At 37.1% G+C, this 25,252-nt stretch overlaps 1 protein-coding gene and 1 pseudogene across 2 annotated transcripts in view; both read left to right on the plus strand.

The window, feature by feature from the left end:
- AKAP8 (A-kinase anchoring protein 8) overlaps positions 1 to 12,985 on the plus strand; it is a 56,405-nt gene extending 43,420 nt beyond the window's left edge. For both annotated transcript variants that reach the window (XM_007489688.2, XM_056822344.1), the window contains 5 exons: positions 6,922 to 7,063; positions 7,719 to 7,812; positions 8,236 to 8,366; positions 10,631 to 10,726; positions 12,246 to 12,985. In XM_007489688.2, the coding sequence (XP_007489750.1) occupies positions 6,922 to 7,063; positions 7,719 to 7,812; positions 8,236 to 8,366; positions 10,631 to 10,726; positions 12,246 to 12,662 (880 nt within the window). In that variant the 3' untranslated portion in view covers positions 12,663 to 12,985. The remainder of the gene's footprint in view (positions 1 to 6,921; positions 7,064 to 7,718; positions 7,813 to 8,235; positions 8,367 to 10,630; positions 10,727 to 12,245) is intronic.
- Positions 12,986 to 17,093: 4,108 nt separating this feature from the next.
- On the plus strand, positions 17,094 to 20,679 carry LOC100618418 (hypoxanthine-guanine phosphoribosyltransferase-like; annotated as a pseudogene).
- Positions 20,680 to 25,252: the final 4,573 nt, after the last annotated feature.

The raw sequence follows: 25,252 nt of genomic DNA on the forward strand, positions 1-25,252 counted from the left end.
ATGACTGCTGTTGGGTAAATGAGGAGGAATTATGGAGGAGGATGCTGAGGTTGTGATTACAAGCAATTAGGATGGTGTGCTCAAAGGTTTTAGGGAAATTCTAGGGAGAGAGAATTTGGGGGAAAAGATAATATGTTCTGTTTTGGACACATTAAGTTTGAAATATCTACTAAATCTCCATCTCAAGATGTCCATGTCATTGGAGATGCATGATTTTATCTTCGTAGAGAAACGAGTGCTGCACCTATAGATCTGTGAATGGTGTGCATGGAGATTATCATTGAATTCAAAGAAGCTTATGAAATTGCCAGATGAGATAGTATAGATCAAGAATTCATGACCTTGGGTCCATAAACTTTTTGAAAACTTCTTTTTAATATAGTTTAATTTTTTTTTTGTATTCTGAGAAGGGGTCTATAGGCTTTACCTGACTGTGAAAGGTGAAGAATTTCTGATATAGAGGGTGGGAAAATATGGGTATAGGATGTAGCTTTAGAGAATATTTGTTGTTAGTGATCTGGACAAGAAACCAACAAAGGAGACTAAGAAGAGTCTGACTGAAAAAAGGAAAATGAAAAGAAAGTAATGTTATAAAGAGAGACTCTCCAGAAGGAGACAATAATAGTGTCAAATGAAGAGAAGCCAACATGGATCAGAATTGAGAGGAAGTCAGTAGATAAAGCATTAAAGAGATAACTGATGATTCAGCAGTTTTAGCTGAACCAGAACAATAGTCTGGCTTTCTAGGACTTAGATCAGTGATGGCAAACCTATGTCATGGATGCCAAAAATGGGACACAGCATGCCACCCACCTAGTTCATTTCTAGAAAGGTTCCCCTCTCCTTTTTGCCATGCCTGATAACTTTTTTTTTTTTTCCATATCCCCACTCCTCTGCCCAGCAGCCCAATTGGAGTGCACAGAGGATAAGGTGGGTGGTTCACAGGTGGCAGAGCTGAAGGGAAGCGAAGCATTCAGGCCACTCTCCTTCCCCTCTCTACACTCTCTGAGGACATTACTCATTTAACCCACCCCTTTGCCCAGCAACCCAATAGGAGCTTTCTTCCTCCTCTTTGTGGAGTAAAGGGAGGAGCAGAGCACACCTGGTACTTAGGGGAGTGGCCTGACACTCCATCTCTAAAAGATTGACCATCACTGGTTTAGAATCTGATGAGAGGAGAGAGAATAACATCAGTAAGTGTAGATTTCTTTCTCAGGCAGGTTAGCCACTAAAAGGGATGAGGATTATAGGAGGGGCCAATAGGGATGGGTTGATCAAGTTTTTTGAGGATGGAAAAACATAGGTATGTTATTAGGCAGTTGGGAATGATAATGAGGAGAGGGGTGGGAACCAAAGCCACATATACAAGTGTTTGTGTCAGCAAGAAGGGCTCTCTCTTAATCTAAGACCAGTGTGAAGGAAAATGGACAGATACCTGAATGAGATGAAGTTGAGGAAGAGCTTTGGGCAAGTTTTTTCTGTGCCATAATCTTCAGCTTGGAGGTTAGGGGGGGAAGGGTTGCTATGGGAGGCTAGAGAGAGATTTGAAGAGAGACTAAAAGCTCTGGAGAAAGTGGGATAGAAAATCATTATAATGGCTTATAATGTTTTATTTGCAGAAATGAGAACCTTGTTAAATTAAATAACAAATTTTTAGTGGGCCCAGTAAACGCAGTTTCTTCTTGCTCTTTAACAGTATGCAGGAGCAGAAGAGGTAGATCTTGGGAATAATCCAGAGTTGGTTTGCAAAGCAGTTGAAGACAGAGAACAGTTTAAAGTTGAGTTGATTCACCAAGAGGTCAAGATAAGGAACAGAAGAGAATATGGTCAGTGCAGAGGTATTGGTCTGGGTAAGAACTGAGAGGTGTATGTAATGGATGTCCATGAGTATGTAAACAGGATTAAGGGTAGTAAGCAAAAGGGAAAGATAGAGTGATAAAAGTATGATCAGATAAGGGAATTTCAGAGTTCAGAAGTATAGAAATGGAACATTTGTAACAAAGTCAAGAGTATAACAGTTTCTGCATGCAGTGGAAGAACAGAACATGGGAATGGAGTACTTTTAGGAATATTAGGATTTTTTAAGGACTCTCAATTATTAAATATTTATTATTATAATATAATATATTATAGTATAAATATTAAATAATAAAAATTAAATTAAATATTAAATAAATATTAAATTCCTTTAAGTATGGCAAGGAGATGGAGAGGAGTAAGCCTGCAAACCAGACACGTGAATCCTTGAAGAACTGAGGAGAATGTTCTGAGGTCTGTTATACATGATCCTCATGATCTGATTTGGATGATAAATGTAGATCGTGTAAACTGAAAATGAGGAGAAGTTGAAAGAAAATGTACCCAGGACTTTTCTTTTTCTTTTCTTTTTTTTTGAAAAGGACAAGTAAGGAAATGGTATTGTTGAGAGGGTGTCTCATGTGAGTGAAGATCAAAGGACTGAATAAAAGAAAGTCTTCATCTTGGAACAGAAATTTTAGAGGGCAAAGTGGAAGAGATGCAGATCTGGAGTGGGTTATAGTTGAGGATATTGGAGTGAAGGAGCAGCCAGTTTGTCAAGGGGAATAAGGTTTGTATTATTGGCAGCTTTACTGGGATGAGTGTGAGTATAAGGAGTTTAGAAGTATGTAAACCATTTAGCAGTAGGTGTCTAGGCATAGCATTAAGCGTTGGAAAGAAGTTCATTGAGGAGGCATGAGATTAGATTGTTCCAGACCCTTCCTTTGGCCTCTTAGCAGACAGGGGTGTGTTCTGTGAAGACTCAGTGAGGCCTCCCTCATACCCTGAGCACGTAAAAGTAAAGGAAACTCACCAATGATCAGGGTTCCTTGTTTGTCCTACATAAGGTCATGGGGGGAAGGGGGCAGGTAGGAGAAATGGAAAAATAGCATAGAGCTGAATAAAATACTGACCCAGGGCATCATTTGGTAGAAGACAATGACCTTCTATATTTGTGGGTTAGAAGACAAGAGAAACTGACTGAGGTACACTTAGGGTCTTGGCCTTCAGTGAATGTGGGTGTTAGTGAGTGATCTGACATCAAACTGAATTCTGACTTGGAGCTTGATTAGAAGAATCCAGGAGTAGTGCTTGGACAGTTTTGCCCTTCCACACAAGTATTTTGTCAGTTCTACCTCCCTAATATCTTTCACATCTGTCCCTTCTTAGTCTTACCACAACAACTCTAGTTCAGGCCCATATCACTTTTCATCAATGACCTCAATTGCTCTCCCTGCCTTCAATCTTTCCTCTGCAAGTTATCTTCCACACAGGTGCCCAAGTTTGGTTTTACTTTGATGACTTGATTGCAATTCCTATTTCTTTGATTTCATTTGATGAATAGTAAATTTTCCCTGCAGGCCTTCTTTTATATTTTGTCTTTGTTTTTTTGTTTGTTAGTTTGTTTCTTTTTTTTCCCTTTTTTAAATTTAGAATATTTTTCCATGGTTACATGATTCATGTTCTTTACCCTCTTCCCTCCCCACTTCCAGAGGTGACAAGTAGTTCCACTGGATTATACATGTATCATTGTTCAAAGCCCATTTCCATATTATTCATGTTTGTAGTAGAGTGATCTTTTAACATAAAAATCCTAATCATATTCATATTGAGCTACATGATCAGTCATGTTTTGTTTTTTTTTTTCCTGGGTTTCTGTTCCTACAGTTCTTTCTTTGGATGTGGATAGCATTCTTTCTCATAAGTTCCTCAGGATTGACTTGGATCATTGCATTGCCGCTAGTAGAAAAGTCTTATTACATTCGGTTGTGCCATAATGTATCAGTCTCTGTATATGATGTTCTGATTCTGCTCCTTTAGCTCTGAATCAGTTCCTGGAGGTCTTTCCAGTTCTTTATTCCTTTCAGCACAATAATATTCCTTCATCAGATACCACAATTTATTCAGTCCTTCCCCAATCAGTGGATACCTTCATTTTCTAATTTTTTGCCACCATAAAGAGCGGGGCTATAAATATTTTTGAACATGTCTTTTTCTTTATTATCTCTTTGGGGTATACCCAACAGTGGTATGGCTTGTCTTTATACTTTTTTAAAAATCCTTATTGATATTAAGTTGCAAGTTGCAAGGCAGAAGAGTTTTAAGGATTAGGCAGTTGGGGTTAAGTAACTTGTCCAGGGTACATAGCTAAGAAGTTGTCCAAGGCCAGATTTGAACCTAGGACCTCCTTTCCCTAGTCCTGGTTTTCCATCCATTGAGCCACTCTGGTCCTTTTATTTTATTCTTTGTTAGTCTTTGTATACCTCATGGAATTAAACTTCCTAAGATAACTATTTTGGGTTCCTTCTAATCAATTTGAGAATAACTGCCTTATAGATCTTGTCTCCCAGTCCTTTTTTTCTTTTCTACCTCACTCTTAGAAATACCTATTATTCATCAATGATTTCACCACTGAAATAAGATTTTCACACTTACTCCCTCTTTCTTTCCCTTCCTTTCCCTCCTAACTTCTCCTTTAGACCATTTTTTCTTCCTGAGGGGACTACAAGAATGACTTTTTCTTCATTGGTAATTAGCCTTTGGGTATATGATATATTACTCATTATCTTTCCTTCTGCCCCTAATTATGTATACTCCCATTGTGTGATTTGGTCCTGCAAAAGAAAAAATGATTCATCTGGAAATAGAATTTATGGGTTTTAGTTCACAACATTTCAGGCCTTTTTCTCCATCATCATGTCTATTTGACTTCTGTTTTCATCCTTGTATGCATTTAGAAAGAAATATCTTAATGGTCTCTTATTTTGTTTTTGGTAGTTGCTGTGTTTGTTTATCCTTGTATTTTCTTTTCCTTTTTATTGTAAGGTCTTATTACTATGTCATTTGTTGTCAGCAGGATTGTTAAATTTAACCGTTACATGTCTTGATATTTTCAGCATTGGGTTTCTTTTATTCCCCTTGGAGATAATCTTTAAATTGGAGATTCTTTCCATTGACACTTAACATTTTCTGTGATCACAGGTTTTTCTGAGGGCTGGATTCCTCTGAGGGCTTAGTCTCTGACCCTAATGACTTCTAAGTTGACAGAACTAACCCCAATTTCATGTTAGGCTCTTTTACTTCAGTCTTAGTGGAGAGCCACACAACAAATCACACACATATGTTACCCTAGTTTCTTTTCCTCAGTTCTGTCAGAGCTTTGTTGTGGCATAAGAGTGCTGCCATCCTACTAACAGGGCCTGAGCAGGATTCTGCTTTTGGATTTCTATGGCCTTGGAGGGGAGGGATGTAGAGATTTTAATTTTCTTGCAATCCTTCAGATTGATTGCCCTCCTGCTGGAAGCATGGTGGGTGGTGGGGGAGGGCATGTTGAGTGAGCACAGTAGTGGATAGCAAATAATCTTCTTTGCTATTGGTTCATTGTTTGGTTTCTACGTGTCCTAGCCCATAGAGAGAGTTGGATTTGCTTTATCTCTTAAACACAATTCATATTTTGGAGAAGATTGGAGAAAATGTCTAGTCCTCAATCTTGTTGGTAGTACTTTTTTGTATTTACTTTTTGAACAGTCGTATATGTATGTGGTGCATTCCACAGCCTAATGTAAGTTCTTTGAGATTATTGGCTGTTTCAGTGTTGTCTTTGTATCCTAAGTACCCAACATAATACTCCACACATAACCCAGGTAATTAACAGTACTTGATTGACATGTACAAATAAATACATAAAATAAGGTATATGTAGTATGAAAAAGGATGGGTGGGGATACATTGTGTTCTGGGGAGCAGAGGAGAAACCCATGTTTCCTTACATGCCAGAAGATGAAAAGACAAAAGAAATATGTCTTAAAATGAAGGAATAGTTTAAGTATTGAAAGGGTATTCTAGAGGTTAAAATGGAATAAGTCTAGAGGATGTTTACTTGTGAATATGCCAGAGTAGAGTGAAGGTCTTTTAAGAACAGGGGAGAGACCTGGTCCTAGTCATAGACAGTGGGGAAAGTAACTAGTTGAAGACAAAAGAAAGTAACAAATGGGAGTGATTGGGACAAGCTTTCTTAGAAAGGACAGAGGATAGAGGAGAGGCCATGGAGGATAGAGCAAAGGAGCAGAGAGAGAGAGAAGGTGGTTCCTGCTGAAGAGTGTTCTTGAGATACTTAGGAAGCTACGGTTTTCATTTTCTCAGTAAACAATAAGCTCTTTCTCTTGTGAGTGGTAGAGGTGCGTTTGGATGCTGAAGTGGAGGTTTGGATTAGTTGGAATAAGTGTGATAGTTTGGAAGAAGAGAAGAATCCTTGTCCAGCTCAGTTGGAAAATTACTTGAATTTGTGATGGATCCATTAAACAAAATTGTATTAGTTCCTTCACTAGTTTTCAGAAGCACTAGAGTTGGAGGGAACAACTTGCCTTTATGACAAGTGATATATTACTACTACCACCACCACCACCACCACTCATGCTTTTTACTATTTAATGTTCATAATATTCTTATTGTGATGTTTTGCTGGAAGTGAGAAACTAAGGTAAAGAAATGTCATTATTGAAATCAGTATGGCAGCTGATCAACAAAGGGATTAGAAGTCAGTTTACTTTTCTCCTTTATCTAGGTCACTCTGTTGTTTATGCATCCAAACTGAGGACATTATTCCATTCAAAATATATATATAAAGTCAGATGGTGTGGGATAGGGGTACAAAAATAAATCAGGGTTCATAGTGTCAAGGTGTTTCATTTGCACTATAAAAGTTACTGGTATTATCATAACTAGTAGAGGAGTTCATGATGTAGTCACTTATCTCTTAAAAACTATCCAGCGATAATCATAGGTTCTTCAGCTCCTCTTTATGTAGTATTGACCTTAGAGTCATCATATATGCACATCACCAATATAGGAGGAAAACTCAGTTGGCTCACTACTGTGCTTTATGTTTCTTTCATTCCATTTTAGGATTCAGTTTGCCTGTTCTATATGCAAGTTCCGTAGTTTCAAAGATGAAGAAATCCATAGGCACCTACAGAGCAAGTTCCATAAAGATACACTGCGTTTCATTGGTACTAAGCTACCTGATAAGACAGTGGAGTTCTTACAGGTAAGCTGTAACATAGGGCAGAAGATCTGATAATTGATGCAGAAATGTACTTTAATTAAATGTTTATCTCCATTATTTAAGTACCAAAGGAAAGCAAAGAGAAGAGATGAATTGGTTTCCTAAATCTTAATCTTTTCCAAGTAGCTTAAATGACAAAACCTATCTGTCTTTGAAACTGCAGTCAAGACACCTTTTTTAGTGAACTATCAAGGCACTTTAAAAAAAAAAAAGTTACATTCTCTTAAGTATCAATTCTAAGACAGAATGGCCAGGGCTAGGCAGTCAGTTAAGTGACATGCCCAGGGTCACACAACTAGAAACTGTCTGAGGCCAGAATTGAACTCAGGTCCTCCCAACTCCAGGTGTAGCTAGCCCTCTGTTCACTGTGCTTCCTAACTGCCCCAAGACACATTTAATACAAATATGCATATTAGTTTTAACCTGGCATCATTGAACCAAGTGTTTTTTGTTTAATATTCTGATAGCTGTGTTTCAATATTTTTTAATCCTCTATATTAATTTATAAATATGGTTGTGAGAAATGGTCTGTAGGCTTCACCAGACTGCTGGTGAGAAGATAAAGAGCCCTTGAGTGAAGCTACTTTTGTATATAAATCACCCCTTTCCTCTTTATTTTGTCCTTCAACATTTTTAGGAATACATTGTGAACAGGAATAAGAAAATAGAGAAGCGTCGTCAAGAGTTGAGTGAGAAAGAAAGTGTCAAGCAAAAACCAGACCCTTTCAAAGGTGAGTTGAGAGGTTTTAGAAAAAGAGAAATTAGAAGATGCACATATGCCTCATAGCATTTAGCGTGTTCTGAAAATCTGAGAGCAAAAAGGCTAAAAAGTGAACCATGGGCTATGGTTATTTATAATAGTATATTTAGCAGAAGAAAAGCCCACAATCAAACACACAACTAGGGAGAAAAGATCTCTTTAGAATTTATAATTATTCCTTTTAGACAAAATGAGAAGCAAAGGGAACACAGAGTTGATTTTACACATGAAACAATTTTAACTAATGTTCTTCATTTAAATGGCATCAAGATACTTTAAGGAGAAAAATGCGAGGAAAGTGAAAGGGTTACAGATTTCGAGTGGCCATAGAACGCTGTAAATACAACTTCAATCATATGGACAATGATTAAACAACTCTCATTTGGATCTATAGGAATTGGCCAGGAACACTTTTTTAAGAGAATTGAAGCTGCGCATTGTATGGCTTGTGACATGTTAATTCCTGCCCAGCACCATCTTCTCCAGCGACATCTTTATTCTGCTGACCACAATCACAACCGCCGTGTAAGTGCCCTTGCCCTATTCTCAAATCAGCTGTTATGGTGCAGAAGGTAGGAAATTGATAACAATCTCCATTTGAGTAATCTCTCATTATAAAAACATCTTGTGGCCATTTGAGGGATTATGTTGGAAGGGAGCTTTTTCTTTTTTTAAGTTCAAATTTAACCCTATCCTTTGAGGTTAGACAACTTCATTTTACTGAGGCTTGGTTGAAATTTACATAAGATTAAGAATTTTCCTTGTGTAAAGTCAAGAGATTCCTTACCATCTTCTGGAAATTTGTTCTATGTAATCTGACTTTTAAATTACCTTATACTATTTCTGATTATCTGAAGACATCATACTATATGTTCCTTAAAAGCAAAAAATGTTTAGCTTTTGTTTTTGTATTTGGAGCACCCAGCTTTATTACCTTGCAAAATTGACTTTGGACAACACATTCCTAACACTGAAACCTCCATGTCTTGCTGATTGCCTGAATCAATAAATACTAATAGTTCTATACAGATTTTTAACAATGTAAAAGGCTTCCCCCTCATCCATTTTAAACAAGAAAAACCTCGCTAGCAGAAATTAAACAACTTGCCTTCAAAAAAATAACTTAAGTTAAATTTGAAACCAGATCTTCTGCCTTACAACACCATCTTCCTCCCCTCCCCCCTTTTTAAAACCCTTACCTTCCACCTTAGAATCAGCACTATGTATTGGTTCCAAGGCAGAAAAGTGGTAAGGGCCAGGCAATGGGGGCTAAGTGACTTGCCCAGGGTTATAGCTAGGAAGTGTCTGAGGCCAGATTTGAACCTAGGACCTCCCATCCCTAGGCCTGGCTCTCAATATACTGAGCTACCCAGCTTCCCCCCTCACCATGCCCTTCTGAGTCAAAATAGACTGTGAACTACTACTTCCCTCTGGTTTTTTGTTTTTAGATAATAAAACTTAACATTTATATAGCTCTTAGTATACAGTGTCAGAATTTTTATAATTATCTCATTTGATCCTTACATCAACCCTAAGAAGTAAGTACTAAGTACTATTATTATCCCCATCTTACAGAAAAGGAAACCAAGGCAGGCAAAGGTTAAGTGACTTGCTCTCAGGGTCACTTATTTAAGTATATAAGCTGAGTCAGCTGTCTCAGAGGGTAGGGTAGTTCTGTCTAGGTGTAGCAGTCAGTCAAATAATGGATGAGAGGTACTGAGTGATCAATCCTACATGCATAGGCATCACACAGTGCTCTGCCATGGCATGAGGTTCGTTTATTAATGTAGATTCAGTAGTGAATACATACTTTTCTGGCACACAATCAATTTTCTATATACATGTTTCTATAGAACCTAACAACAAACACAAAGCCTAAGGAGATAGTCAACGAAATATTGCTGCTATGAGAGAAATAAATGAATGACATGAACAGGGTTGTCTAGAGATTAGTTCTCCCTGACCTATGGGTTGACTAGTTAGGAGAATCATTGTTACTTTTGGTCAGTTTTCACAATCAATCACAATTACTTAGGAGATGGGTAACAAAACATTTCATAGCTAGGTACAGGGTTAGAGAGGAATTTAAGACAGACCAGAATTGGGATTTTCCTCAATTTCCAAGTTGTATATTTCTTGTGCTTGATTCAGGCACCTGGCAAGGTTGCTTGGTTGTTATGTAACAAATCAGTGGAGTGTGTCCTGTAGACCTGTGGGCTTGAAGGTGATTGATCTTCTTGACTTGCTTGGCTTGTATGGGAGTGAATGTAACTGTGGAGAGAGAAAGGAGGGGAGTAATGGGTAATAATCTGGGGGGATTAAGATGGGATATATGTGTTAACCCTATAAGTATTTGCTCTCTTATAATTTCTCCTGTATTGGGGAGAGAACAATAATCATAGCAATTCCATTCATAGAGGAAGTTAGAGGGAAAAGTCGTACAAAAGGGGGTTCAGTGGGTGCCTTATTTTCTGGGTGCTGATTTGCAGTCTCCATTTCCCCAGACTATGACCCTGTCAAACAGCAGGGGTGTCTCCATTTATAAGGCTTGATTTTTAACTCAGTCTTCCTGACTCCAGGCTTAAGTGTTTTAGCTACTACTGTACCTTCTAGCTGCCTCTAAGACATGTAATATCATTAGTATATTGATTGCCCAGTGAGAAATCTTCCTCTATCAATTCATATCAGCACCTCTCTAGTTTGTCTTATTAACAGTAGGTGTATAATCTGTTTTCTTTCCCTCAGAGGAAATAGTCAAAAAGTAATGTTATGTTTGTCTTCTCCTGTAGCTTGCCGCCGAACAGTTCAAGAAAACAAGTCTACATGTGGCTAAAAGTGTCTTGAACAACAGACATATAGTGAAAATGCTTGAAAAATACCTTAAGGTTTGTTGGGGGAAGGGGAAGACTTGTAAGTGGGTAAGCAGAACCTTTTTTTTTTTTAAACCCTTACCTTCCATCTTGGAATCAATACTGTTTATTAGTTCCAAGGCAGAAGAGTGGTAACTTCTAGGCAATGGGGGTCAAGTGACTTGCCCAGGGTCACACAGCTGGGAAGTGTGTGAGGCCAGATTTGAATCTAGGACTAGCTCTCAATCCACTGAGCTACCCAGCTGCCCCCTCAAGAAGAACCTTTTGAAATATTGGACATAACCTGTCTAATATAGATGTACTCACAATGCAAGACATGGGAATCACTAGATTTGAGAGAGAGACAGAGAGAGAGAGTGAGAGAGAGAGAGAGTGAGTGAGTGAGTGTCTGGATTTTAGATGTACACAAGCATAGTAATACATGACTTATTTTAGATAATTATAATTAGCAGTTAGACAATGATTTAAGTTGATAGCCTATTTGCTCATAAACAACTGAGACTTTATGATGGCCTTTATATCCCGTCCCTAGTAATTTTTAAGGTAACCCTTGTAAATATTTTCAAATTATTCTGGGTAGATAGAGTATCTCTTAGTTCCAAAGTATCCTGCTTTTTCATTTTGTTAAATACCCATAATTTTGAAATTTAGAAGATGCTTTTAGAAAGTAAAGGATCAAGAAACATTGTAGATTTTCAATTATGCAGTGGGAAATTTAGATTATCCCTATTATGGAAGTTCTGGATTAGGACAGTTTTTGCAGTTTGAGAAAAATTAGACTTTGGAGAACTTGTTACCTGGTGGTTCTTGTTTCTATCCTTTTTCAGTTATTAATATATGGACCCATTTCATGTCAGCAATTTTTAATTCTTACAGTCTTCTAAGTATTCTGAAGCATTCATGTGGGTGCCTTAAGATATGCAAAAATAGTGATTCAAGTCAGGTTCAGATTAGTTACCTAAATATTTGGGAATAATTCTTTAAGTGGAAAGTTTAGATTCATGTTTTAGTACAAAATTTGAAAAGAATTACGGAAAGCAAAATTGTCTTTATGATGTTTTATTCCCCGTGTATTTTTAGTACAATAACCCCATACTCTTATGTATAATATCCATAATGTCCTGGCTTTTGTTTTCAAATGCACTATTAGAAATATATAGATAACATGAATCCATCCATGAAACCGTTAGTTACTAGTAAATTTTTCCTATAGTCTATTTAATACTATTTTTGTAGAGATATCTCTCACAAGAGATGGTTCTAACTTTTTTGGTATGGAATTAATGTATTATTTATAAAAGTGTCATTGGAAAAGATTCTTCTTTTTCCTAAATTAGCTCAACAATCATCAACAATATGATCTTGTTTGGACTACTTGTGGTTTTTGTCCATATATTTTATAAGATCTCTTAAATTTTTCTAACTGGATTCAACAACATACGCCCTATCATTTATTTTGAAGGTGTAGATTTTTGCTCATTTTTTGTTCTACTTTTTTATGATAGGTCGCTCATGTTTATATTCATTCACCTAGGGTGAAGATCCCTTCACAGATGAAATAGTGGATCCAGATGTTGAAGGAGATGAAGACAAAGAGGAAACTGCTGAAGAGGTAGTGACAGCAGTGTTAGCAGAGGTCATTGCTGCAGCAGTCAGGGCTGTTGATGGAGAAGAAACAATACCACCACAAAAGAACAGTGAAGTGAGGACCAAAGAACAAAACACTGTTGATACTGGTGAAGCTAGAAATGATGATTTTTCCAGGCAGTCACTGGAAGAAGAAATAGTAAGCAAACCAACATGTGAGAATGGGAATACATGTGTAGGAGCCAGCAGTGGAGACAGCCAGAACAAGGATCTGGATGGCATGGGATCTATCAGTGCTCAGGAAAAAGAAGCCAACATAGAAAACTTTGGAGCAGAATCAGAAGATGAGATTGTGGTAGAATAAGTTTGAGGGGTTTGGGGGGGAGTTTCTTTTTCTGTGGAGGTGATTTATTGGGCACTATTGTAGAATCCATGGATATTTTTCTTTGGATACAACACTCAAGTATATTGCTGGAAGAAAAGGGATTTCAGAAAATGAACCCATCAGGGCTGTTTTGCTGGTGTATTCCGTAGATTTGCTTAGTTATGCTATGCTTTCTACATCCCTTTGTTTTAAGTTGAAGATTGCACAAAGTTGTACATTTCTTAAGAGATAATAGAATATAGTTCTCCTTTTGACCTTGGATTGAAAAGCAGCATTTAAAAATAAAACTTGATAATTCACTACTTCTCAACTGTTTATTTTTTATTTTTTACAAAATATTCATTTTTACAGGCACTTACCTCTTCCCACAGTTCTTCCTCCCCATTGAACAATTAAAAAATAAATAAAAGCTTCATAACAAATATGCATAGTTCAAGGCAAAACAAAACTTCACATTGACCATTTCCAAAAATATATGTATCTGCATAAAGTCTATCACTTCTCTGGTAGAAAATAAGTGGCATCATCTTGAGTCCTGGAGTTTATCATTGTATTACTCAAACTTCTAAAGAACTTCAGAGGTATTTCTTCCCCCTGTGTTATTTTCATGGTGTGAATTGTTCTATTTCTGTTCCCTTCACTCTGAATCATTTCATAGAGATCTTGAAACTTTCATCATCTCTTACAGTAACAGCATTATTCATATACTATAATTTATTTGGGTATTTCCCTTAGTTTCAGTTTTGGCTACTATGAAAAGAACTATAATATGTAAATATATGTTTATGTATAATATAGAAATGTATACAAATTGGCTGCTTTTCTTTTTGCTCCTTGAGCAGAAATGAATACTAAAGATATAATTTTTTGGTTAGGTAGACAACAATAAAATATTTCAAAGTATTAATACTTAACCAGTTTTAAAACTCATCTTTTTTGTCCCATTTTGGGAATGAAAACTAGAACTACTCTCTTAAGTAAATTTTGGTGTCTAAATACAATGACTAAGTAACATTTAGAATTGTTTTACTTACTGCAAATATTACTAGGATTTTCATTAGTACTAGCTACCTCAAATGAAACATTACCAAATAACTACCAAGGTTCTAAATCATAAGGAAAGATAATTTGATTGGCATATATATATATATATATATATATATATATATATATATATATATATGCCTGTTGAACACTTACATGCAAATAATTATGCAAGATATAGAGAATAAAAAGTGGTTCCTTTCCTTGTGTAGTTTATTACCTAATTGGAGAAACAAAATAACTGACAAACAGTATAATGGATAATGAAATAATTTCATTCAATAAGCTAGTAAAAAGTGGTAATACTGGATTTTTATTAATTTTTCCTTATACCATAAGAAGAGATTGGTCCCCATGATTTATATTTTTTAAAAATACTTTTGGGTCCACTATAATACTGTAATAATGTAAGTAAAATATTAGATGTCATATTAATTTTTAAAAATTGTGATTGCCATTTATAAAATTAACTCTTAAGTCACAAGTCTGTTAGCTCTTAGCAATTAAGTTTTATTCAAAATGGAGATAAAGAGGGAAATGTAGGAAGGAGACAGAAAATATCACCTAGCTAAAATAAAATGCCCTAAGCTGAATCAGGAAGCCAAAATCCGAAGCCCACCAAGCCGACGAAGTCAGAAAAAAACCCTTGAGTACACAGAAGCACCTGATTTCCTAAGCCTGTGTTCCAACCCGGAGAGAGCACTCCACATCCTGCACCACACCTTTTTCTTTCTAGCCCCCTCCATCATGCAATGTACACATGCAAAATGGAATGCAGAGTAGGATGAGCTTCGGGAGAACAAACCTGGAGAGTGGATTCTATCTACACACTACAAAAATAAATCTTAAGGTTTTAAGTATAATAGTTTTGAAAGACAGTAGTGGATAAAAAATAATTTATAATAACGGCTTCCCTATCAGCAGGAAACTGTCTTCCTTTTAAAGTTTGGAGGCCAGTTGTTACCATAACACTGCTTGAAAGTTAGGGGCTTATTTGGCTTCAAGGAAAGAGCCTGGTATAATGGGAAAGGCATTGGGCTTAAAGTAAGATAACCTGTATTCAAATCCTGCTTCTAGTAATTGATCCTTGTATGACCAAGGTCAAATTAATTAACCTGACTAAGGCTATTTCTTCCTTTATAAAGTGGGAATAATAAGATTAAGATTATCTATTTCAGAGGGATGAGTGAAATCTTAAGAGCTCTGTAAACCTCAAAATTTCTTAGACTTATAAATGTTGGAAATTTCACCATTGGGAAATTTCATACTTGAAAAATTCCCTATTGATAGTGGGTCTTGGCTATTGGAATGTGAACCCCATTGGCATGAGAGTTTCCCCCTCCTACCTTCTTAAGATTACTTTAGGACAGAAACCTTTTGCTGAACAATGGAAAGGACTTTGACCTATGCTTAAGCATAGAACAGGAATTTCTTTGAGCCATGATTGATTTTAGAATTGATACGATGGAGATACTTGGAATCAATCTCCACCCTATTCAGTCCTAACAGGATTGAGTAAGGGCTGCAGCCTAGATCAAAATTTAATTATTTGAATCTCTACCCTACTCAGGTTAACAGGATTTAGAAAGGGCTGTAGCAAAGGATCAAAGATTTAATTATTTGAAAATATGACCTTCAACAGACATGTGCAAAGCCAGAGACCTCTGGGCGGTCCTGGGTTAAGCTAGAGCCTCCATTGGCACAGGGAAATTGATGGACAGGTGATTGGTAGATGTGAGGACTGAGGGGAGGGAACTTGGATGGTTTCCTTAAGGATAGGGGGGGGTCTGGAGACTCGAGGTGGTGGTTGAGGAGTTTGTCTGAGTGGTGGGAGTGTGCTCTGAGAAGCTTGCTCTGAAGGAAGCTGAAGGTGGGGGCCTCTGAGACTTTCTCCATTTTGGTCACGTGAGTAATAGGGACTGATCTCTTTTCTTTGCCCCAGCTATCTAAGGGCTTGGGCCTTTTGGCCCAGCCTAAACAGAAGGGGTATTTAAGCCCTATTCCCTTCTCTCCCTTTTTCTCTCTCTCTATCTCTAATTCCTTTCTTCCTCCTATTGTAATTAAACTCCATAAAAGATTGACTGCTGACTTAAGTTTTCATTTAGGAATTACATAGCTGAATTCCTTGGCGACCTTAAATTAATATATATCAGTCTTTTAAAGTGATTTCCTTGTCACAGCTCTGTAAATTTAAATTATTACTATGGATACTAGACAATCACATTCACTTCAGGACAATATTTCCTAAATGTTTCATGTAGCACCAATGTTCTACATTACAAGAGAGTCACATGAGAATTTTTAATGCTAGTTATATCTTAAAGGTACCCAAAATATTAAAAACAAATATGTATCAGCAATTTTTTAGTGTGAAGCCATGGTTTATTAAATCATGCTTTAAAATTTCTTTCCTAACACCTTTCATCACAAAGACATTCTATAGTCTAAGAGCATTGCATTTATAGATTCCACTAAATTTCAAACCTAGAAGTGTTCAGTGACCAAATCTGTTTGGAAAGTTGATAACCTGCTTACAATCCTGCACAGCTTCCCAGTGGAATCACACATGGATACTATAAATATAAGAATTTACCTGGATAGGATTGCACAAAATGGGTTTTAAAAGCCTGGATAATAACTGGAGAAAACTCTTAAAGTCAAGAAATTGATAGCCTTTGTGCAGTTATTTTACTGATAATCTGGAAAACTTTCCAAATAGGGAGCAACTTGCTGTATTTAGGATCTTTCTCTAAAGATGCTATGGGCATGACCCCTCTGTGACTAGAAAATAAAAGTAAAGATAATGTCCTCTGTGAAGAAACTGAAAATGCAATGAAGGACAGAATTGGAATTGAATAATATATCCCTAGTATTAACTGCATATTTTTTCTGGGCCAAGATCTCACTGGCAGTCCTGCCATAGTGGAATTCAATTAAATTAGGTGGAAGAAGCCTAATAAATAGCAGATAATAATATTGGAGGGTCAGAACTTGACCTTGGGCCTCTGGAACACCAGGTTCTGATAGTTCAGTTGTACCTTAGCTTGATCAGATCTCCCAGATCTCCATGCCATTTCCTGAGCATCTCCACACCTTTCACCTTCCTCCCATTTCCAGCACTCACTTATAATTTAATCTTCTCCTAGAATGCAAGTTCCCAGAGAATAGGATGTGTCTTGTTTGCTTCTTTTTATAGCTCCAGCACTTACCACAGTGCCTGGCACATAAGTGCTCAGTAAATGCTATGTGTATTCTAGGAGTAATTGTCCATATAATTTTAATTTGGTTCAGTACCCTGGAGGACACAAAAGATAAAAAATGGCAGGTTGATAATCAGGGAAAATATATTTTACTGAGGAAGATAACATGTATGAAAATAGTGTGGTGGAGGTAAAGGAGAGGCAGAGAGTATGCTCTAGGAAACCTAAGAGGTATTTCAGCTGGAAATTTGGGCACAGAACCAATTAGAATTAGGCCTCAAGGAAGATTCAGGAAGATATATTACATCTCAGAAACGTGGATGTATGTATACAGATACAGAGATTTCATTGTACTGGTTAAGTCACTGATAATTTAAAAATATTTTAGTAATAGTATTAACTGAGAAGTTATGGGTAAATGAAGGCCTACTTCTCTTTCATTTGATGCTATAAAGAACACATAAGCTAACAACACTTTATGCCTAAGCCATCTAAGAGTTAGTTAACCTGCACTTAAAATTTTTTTTCTTTATTTTATTCCAGTAACAAATTTACACATGAGTTTTCCAAGGTTACATGATTCATGTTTTCTCCCTCTCCTCTTCCCTCCCCCACTTCCTGAGTTGACAAGCAACTCCACTAGGTTACACATGTATTATCACTCAAAACTTATTTCCATATTATTCATTATTTGTGAGAGTAATCTTATAAAACTGAAATCCCAAATCATATACCCAAATAAACAGTAAAAAATCATGGCTTTTTTTCATTTCTACTCCCACAGTTCTTTCTCTGAAGCTGGATAGCATTCTTTCTCATAAGTCCCTCAGATCTTTGCATTGCTGTTAGTAGTAAAGTCTATTACATTTAATCATCCCACAATGTTATATGTAATGTTCTCCTGGTTCTACTCATTTCACTCTACATCAGTTCATGTAGATCTTTCCAGTTATTTCTGAAGACATCCAAATAACCTGCACTTTTAACCAACAAGAATGATGTCAAAATTATGTACAGGTATACAGTGCCCTTAATGAAAGTTGTAGCTGTCTTTTTAAAAATCTAAGGTAGATATTGGCCTAGTAGAAAGATGTACAACTAATTCTATTGTTTAATAGTAACACTAGAATAGTAGGCTTACAAAGAATTTCAATCCTCTTAAGATCATTCATTTCATACAACTTACCTTGCAAATGAGGAAACAGGTCAGTGAAGGTTATGTAGAGCTAGAATTAGCTTCCCAGAATAGTATTGTTTTTACAATAATATGCCTTGAAAATGCTGGCAAATGTCATAAATTTTATAGAATAAGGATGTTAGGGAGGAATGGTGGAACAGGCTTAAATTTTTCACCCATGACCAAGTATGACTTAGAGCAGCTGGCCTTCATGCCATTGTGGGGTAAAGTAGACATCAAGAAAATGAATCCTCTGCTGCCTATGTACCTTTTTAACTCTTCCCTTGAACTTAATTTTACAAACTATTCTAAGATGCTAGGCTGCCCTTTAAAGCATATTTATACACTTGATGTTCTCTTCCACATTCTGCATTACAGAAATTGCTATTACTTACCAAGACTGAATATATCTACCTAATTCAAACTTTATTACGGAATATCTTTAATCAATGACAAAGTATTAAACACTTAGTATGTGCAAAAAGGATTGTGTGCTTAGTGCTGAAGACACAAATAAGTAAAACAGTCCCTACTCTCATGGATTTCATGTTTTAGTAGGAGAGACAAAATGTATGGAAGGTTTCTGCTGCAAGACAGGAAGACCCCATGATCTTTAGTATACAATAGCAAAAGACATAACGAAATCTTTTCTTTCATATCATTGCCACCAATAAAATTTAATCCTTTTGATAATTGAACCATTTGACAGTGCCAAGGCCTTCAGGGCAAGATCTTTCTTTTCTGGGTTTTCATTAGCTGTGGCTGTAGCACCTGCATGAATAGGTCCAGGCTGTTTGGAAACAAAGGGGTCGTTTGCAAAGATGATGGTTATAGGTACTACCCTAGAAGGATTCTATTTCCATTGCTCCTGGTTTCAGAGTTCTGTGCTGTCAAAGTGTTCAATGTGGTGGTTTGAGTTTTCTGGCATATGTCACTGTCTTGTCCTCAGAGTGCCCTACTCTCCTAGCTTACAATAGGGGTGACTGCCTCCTCCACAAGAGTTGCTTTCCCAAATTGTCATTCTGAGACACCATACAAATTCTGCCCTCAGAAAATACTTAGTACCCAATGGGGAGATATAAATTACTAGGATATGGTAGAGAACATGAAATTATATAGCATCTTCTGTTGGAGATTAAAATGGACATTAAAAAGATTCCCAAATCATATCATAAGATCACTCATTTTGATCTAAATGTTCAGTGTCTACTGTCAATGCCCATTCTGATTCCGACTGAATATCTAGACAAGGGGATCATGACAAAAAGTCAATATGGCTTCATCACAGAGAATGCAAACTTCATTATCTTTTTTGAACATGATTATCAAACTAGTAGATGAGAGGAATGCTGTACAAATAGCTTGCCTAGGTTCTTACAGAGGGTATGATAAAATATATGCTATTCTTGTGGAAAAGATAAATGCTGGATTATGGTATGATTAGATATATTACAAACTTTTAATGGTCTATTCAAAAGAATACTTGTTAATTCTCTAATGGCAGCAGGAAGTCTTCAAGAAATGTCCAGACCGACCTTACATGATCTAGTAAAGCTGTCCACTTGTCTCCACTTTTTCTATTTAAGAATACCAGGACTTTTTCCAAATGTTTATCTAAAACTGAATTTTATCTATATATGTCTTTGATGTATTACTACCTCAATAATCTTGTCAAAAAAGGAAAGTGGTTTACTCTAACATGCCTTGTTTTTAACTGATTTTTTCTGAAAGAACATACTTTGCAAAAATCCTCCCTACTAGGCATCTTGATGCCTTGCTCAGTTGCTCCCGGAGGCTGCCTACTCTTCCTCCTCCTTTTCTTCCTTCTCCTCCACTGCTCTCTCTCCTCCCCCTTTCCTCTTTTCCAGCTGCTGCCCAGCTGCTGCCCAGCTGCCGCCTTCGAGTCTCCTAGACTGTCTTGGCAAACCTCAGCCCCAGCATCGTGATCAATGATGATGAACCAGGCTATGACCTAGACTTATTTTGCATCCCTAAGCACTAAGCTCGAGATTTGGAGAAAGTATTCATTCCTCATGGGCTTATCATGGACAGGACTGAATGTCTGGCACAAAAATGTAATGAAGGAGATGGGAGGCCACCATATCATTGCCCTCTGTGTCCTCAAGGATGGCTAGAAATTCTTTGTTGATTTACTGGATTATATCAAAGCACTGAACAGGAATAGTGATAAATCAATTCCTATGATAGTAGATGTTATCAGATTGAAGAGCTACTGCAATGAGCAGTCAACAGAAGACATCAAAGTGATTGGTGGAGATGATCTCTCAACTTTAACTGGAAAGAATATCCTGATTTTTTAAGATATAATTGACAGGAAAAATGATACAGACATTGCTTTCCCTGGTCACACATTATAATCCAAAGATGGTGAAAGAAGCTAGCTTACTAGTGAAGAGGACCCCTCCCAGTGTAGGATATGGACCTAACTTTGTTGAATTCTAAATTCCAGACAATTTTCTCATTGAATATGCCCTTGACTACAATGAATACTTCAGGGACTTGAAACCATGTCTGTGCCATTAGGGAGACTGGCAAAGCCAAGTACAAAGCATGAGGTGCAACTTGGTGTGTAGAGAAGCTTTGAAACACTGTAGGGAAAACCACTAACTTCACCTCTGGACCACCAGCTAAATTGTCCAATGTTTCAGCCATGCGACCTTATTAGAGCTTTTGCATGTACTGTATCATATTTTTTATTTTGGGAATGTCAGACAGTTGCTGCAGTTCTGATTGCTATTTCATTTGCACTACAAAACTGAAAGAGACTATCACTATCCCTGAGTGGGTTGTATTGCCTGAATTGCTGTCTGACTTACAAATAGGAAATTACTTAAACCATACCAACAGAATTGAAATAGCTTAAAGTATTGTGGATGTAAGAGATGTTTAAAGAGGATATATTGATTTTTTTAAATTGGAAATTTAATTTTATGTTAACAAAAAATACAAAGAAATGATTGAATATTGTTAGCTAACACCTTTTTAGTGTCAAAGAGGAAGCAGTCAATTTTAATATCTGTTCCAGTTCTGTTCCAGAATCCAAGAGGTTTGATCATTTTATGATAAACCTATCCATCTCCTGGAATTACATTATTATTTCAGGAACTTTGGTTGTTGTTGCTAAGAATTAAAATGAAAGCAAATAATTAATTTTATGGAGATGGGCAATAGAATGAAAAAGCCAAAAAAAAAAAGTTCATTGAGCTGTCTGTCCCATTCTTACAGATCATTTCCTTTCTTTGCTCACAAGTCAAAAGTAGTTTTCTTTTAAAAATGAATTGACATTCTGAACATTTTGCTTTTAAAACCTATAATGCAAAATGCTTAAAATAAAGGCTGTTTCTTAAAAAAAAGAAGAAAAAATCCTCCCCAACTCATGCATACACACACACACACACACACGTTTCATAAAATATCGATTACAAAGGAGTGCCTTTTAACAATGATAGTATGCTATCAACATTGATTAGTGTATTTGAAAGGTTTGTTTCTCATTGTTTTTTACATTGTAGACAATATGCTGAATCACTTCATACAAGCCTACCTATGTTTCACTAAATGCATTATATATATGCATATATATATATAATTCCTTATATTGCAATAATGTTCCTTTATATTCACATACCATAGTCTTTTTAAGCTGTCTTCCAAACCCTTTGGTACATTTCCTTTTTGTTTGTTTCTTTAGGGTATGGCCCAGTCTCACAGATTAGTGTCATTTACCTCAAGAAATAGTAACTTTAATCAGATGCTAATATAACAACCCCCCCCAAGCTTGTATGTATTCTTCTGTTCCTCAATGGATTATTATTGTTTACATAAAATATCTTAAATTTTATATAAGTAGAATGGTTTTGTCTTTTATATTTTCTTCTTTCCTGTGACTAGTCACAAATTTCATAGCCGTGAAAGATTTAATCTTTCATTTTCTATAATGTAACTTTTTAATACTTGGCATTTTTATACACTTAAAATTATTGATGTAGAATTAAATGTAGTGTTGGGTTTTTTTTTAACCAGACTCATTTCCATTTTCCTCAGAAGTCCTTAGCAATTCACAAACAAGAAAGGGAAGTTCATAATGAAAAGATAAAATTTTGTCATCCATTCTTGGTCAGTCTATGTTAGTTCTTTGTGATCACAAGTTTCTTAAGATATTCACTAACCATCCCCCTTTTACGGTTACATAGTGTTCAGGGAAGACTAGCATTTCTGGTGTTAAGGCTTGTTGAGTCTTTTCAAGGCCACATGTCCACCTCTGGTGTCCACTTGCCACTGAGCTCTGACCTGTGGTTCCAAGAAGCATGTACAGCTGTCACACCCAAGTAAGATTGATAAACTAGATTGAAGGTAACTGAAATCCATCAGTGAGTTAAGGCATTGTCCACTCCAGGTATTTGAAAAACACTTTGGCCCTGGTCCACATGTGGGTGGATGAAAACAATTTGTTCCAACAGCCACAAAGGGTCGGAAGCAGGTGCTGTGGAATGCTTAGAGCTTGGTTAGGTATGGAAGAAACCAAGGTCATCCATTGCATCCTGTTCCATTACCAGGTGTCTTGACTTTCACTGGACTTTGATGAGTCTGGAAGAGAGTGAGGCAAATGACTTTATGCAACTCTGCTTCACTTAAATCCAATTTATGTTTGAATCAAAAGACATGACCTTGGGAGAAGCTCGGTAGCTCAGTGGTTTGAGAACCAGGCCTACAGATGTGGCCTCAGACACTTCCTTGCTGTGTGACCCTGGTCAAGTCACTTGACCCCCATTGCCAAGCCCTTACCATTCTTCTGCCTTGGAACCAATACATACTACTGATTCTAAGGCAGAAGGTAAGGGTTAAAAAAAAAAAGATATCACCCAGTGATGTCATTTTGATATTCTTTAAGTACAAAAACCTAATAATCAGCCATCCCTTTAACTAATGTGCTTAGAAATTTTATCAGGAATGGAAGTCAAGCCAACAAACCTATAATCTGCTGACTTCATTCACTTCTCTTAAAAAAAAAAGGAGGATCCATTGCAAAAAATTACTCAATAATCAATACCAATTCTCAAAACTGATCTCAGATATCAGCTACTTATTACCAATTTTTGTCTAGTCTATACTTGTCAAAAAGATTATTATAACTGGCAGAAAGGAAAAACAAAGGAAAAGCTAAGCAACTGGTACCTTTTTAGCATAACCCAGTCATCTTGTGTGAAAGAGAATTCTTTACTTTATTGTCTATCTTGAGTTTACACTAATTTAAGTACCTCACTAGATTGTGAAGACAGAATTAACTCTCCTTTGTCTACATTTTGATTGAATCAAATCAACACAAACTTGAACTAGGTGTAGGAGCTAGAAAACCACTTAATGAATTCATACCCTACTTAGTGCTAGGTGAGAAGCCAGCAAGATACTTGGAAGAGTTTCACTCTTTTTTAATTCAAGCAGTCAGAAACTTGTGAATTCTTTTAAGAGTTCACACAAGAGTTCACACCCTCAGAAACTCAATCAGTCAGAAAGTTGTAAGAGTTCACACCCTCAGAAAATTTTCAATAAGGAAACTGCCAACCCTTTTGATAAGTATTCACCCCTCCAGAAGGTGTGAACTGGTTCCCACAAACACTGGCGTCTGGGCAGTGCTAGACAATTTAGAAGCTGTGATTGGCCCCTGTGAAAAGGGGAGGAGACAAGAAGTCAATATAAAAGGCCCTAAATTTCTGAGGCTAAAGTTAAGTTGACTCCAAAAAGGAAGTTGGCCTCAAGGAAGAAGGGTGGCTCAAGGAAAATAGTCAGCCTCAGGAGTCACCTTCAGCTGGAGTCACTGTCTTGACCTGCCTCTTGGAGAGAACTTGGGTGAGTGGCTGGCTGGCTTTCCCTTCCTATCTTCTGGAGAGAGTTTAATTCGGGTTGAAGGTCAGAAAGTCCTGGCTGAGTCAAGTACTGGAACAATATTTATTTAGCTAGGTTAATGTCTTCTCTACTCTTTTGTATTTCTCTACTTTCACTCTTCCCATCTCTTTTGTAAATAAAAGATTTATAATTTTCATATATTTAGCCAAACCACTAATTTTAACACTTACACTTGTCAATCATAATAAGCATTAGTTCTATTCTGTTTCTGACCATTCCTGGGGACAAGTGATGTTATTTTTTTCAGAATCCTGCCATGATTTTAGATTTCTCAATAGCCTGCTTTTGCTTCCATATTTTTTATTTATTTAACAAATTTAAGTTAATGGTCAAGAGTCTTTTTGTCTTCAGAATTTCATTCATATATTGTATTTAAAATTATATTATATTTAAGTTCTACTTAAGTTTACAAACCTTCCCTCTCCCCTTCTTCTCACTTCTCTTCTATGCCATCCTAGTCTTTTCCCTTCTTTCTTCTCTCCTCTCTTCCCTGTCCTCCACCTAAATTCTCAACTGTATTTTTCTCTTTCCCTTCCTTAGTTCTCAGCATCCTCTTTCCGCTTGTCCTCACTGCTTTCTTCTTCACTTCTCTCTTTATCTCCCTCTTCCTCATTTCCCTCTGGGGGCACCTCTACTATTTTCATTTTCCTTCGATCTCACCCTTCCCTTTTTCTCTCATCTCTCCCAAGCTATCTCTACCTCTCTCTTCTCCCTCCCCTTTTCCTGCTCTTCAGCTTCTCCTTCCACACTCCTTCTTCCCTTGATTCCTTTCTTCTTGTTCCCCTCATTCCCTTTTTCTCCCTTCTGTTCTTTTCTGCCCTTCCTCTTCTCCTCCTGTCTCTCTCCCTTTTTTCTTGCTCTTCACTCTATTCCTTTCTTCTCCCTCTTTTTTCTAGTCCTTTCTTTCCCTCCTCCCTTCCAGCTCTTATTCCCTCCACTTTCTTTCCCCTTCTTTATCGCTGTCAGCTAGTTTTCCAGCTCCTCCACATCTTTTCTTTGCTTTTCACTCGTTCCTTTTTGGTCGGGCAGCGTCTCACGTCCCGGTGAGGAGGCCCTACCCTTTCTCCCTCGCCGTCGTTCAGAGTTAGAAGCAAAAGCGCAATCAGTCGACTTGCGGACGCGACAGAAAACAGCTGCTCGAGGCGCGCCCTCGCGGGGTACGCGACTTTGGAGGGGCGTGTCGAAGACTAGCGGAGCGTGCGCGCTCACGCTCGTGCGTGCGT

The sequence above is a fragment of the Monodelphis domestica genome, chromosome 3, assembly GCF_027887165.1.
Source record: "Monodelphis domestica isolate mMonDom1 chromosome 3, mMonDom1.pri, whole genome shotgun sequence".
Lineage (NCBI taxonomy): Eukaryota > Metazoa > Chordata > Mammalia > Didelphimorphia > Didelphidae > Monodelphis > Monodelphis domestica.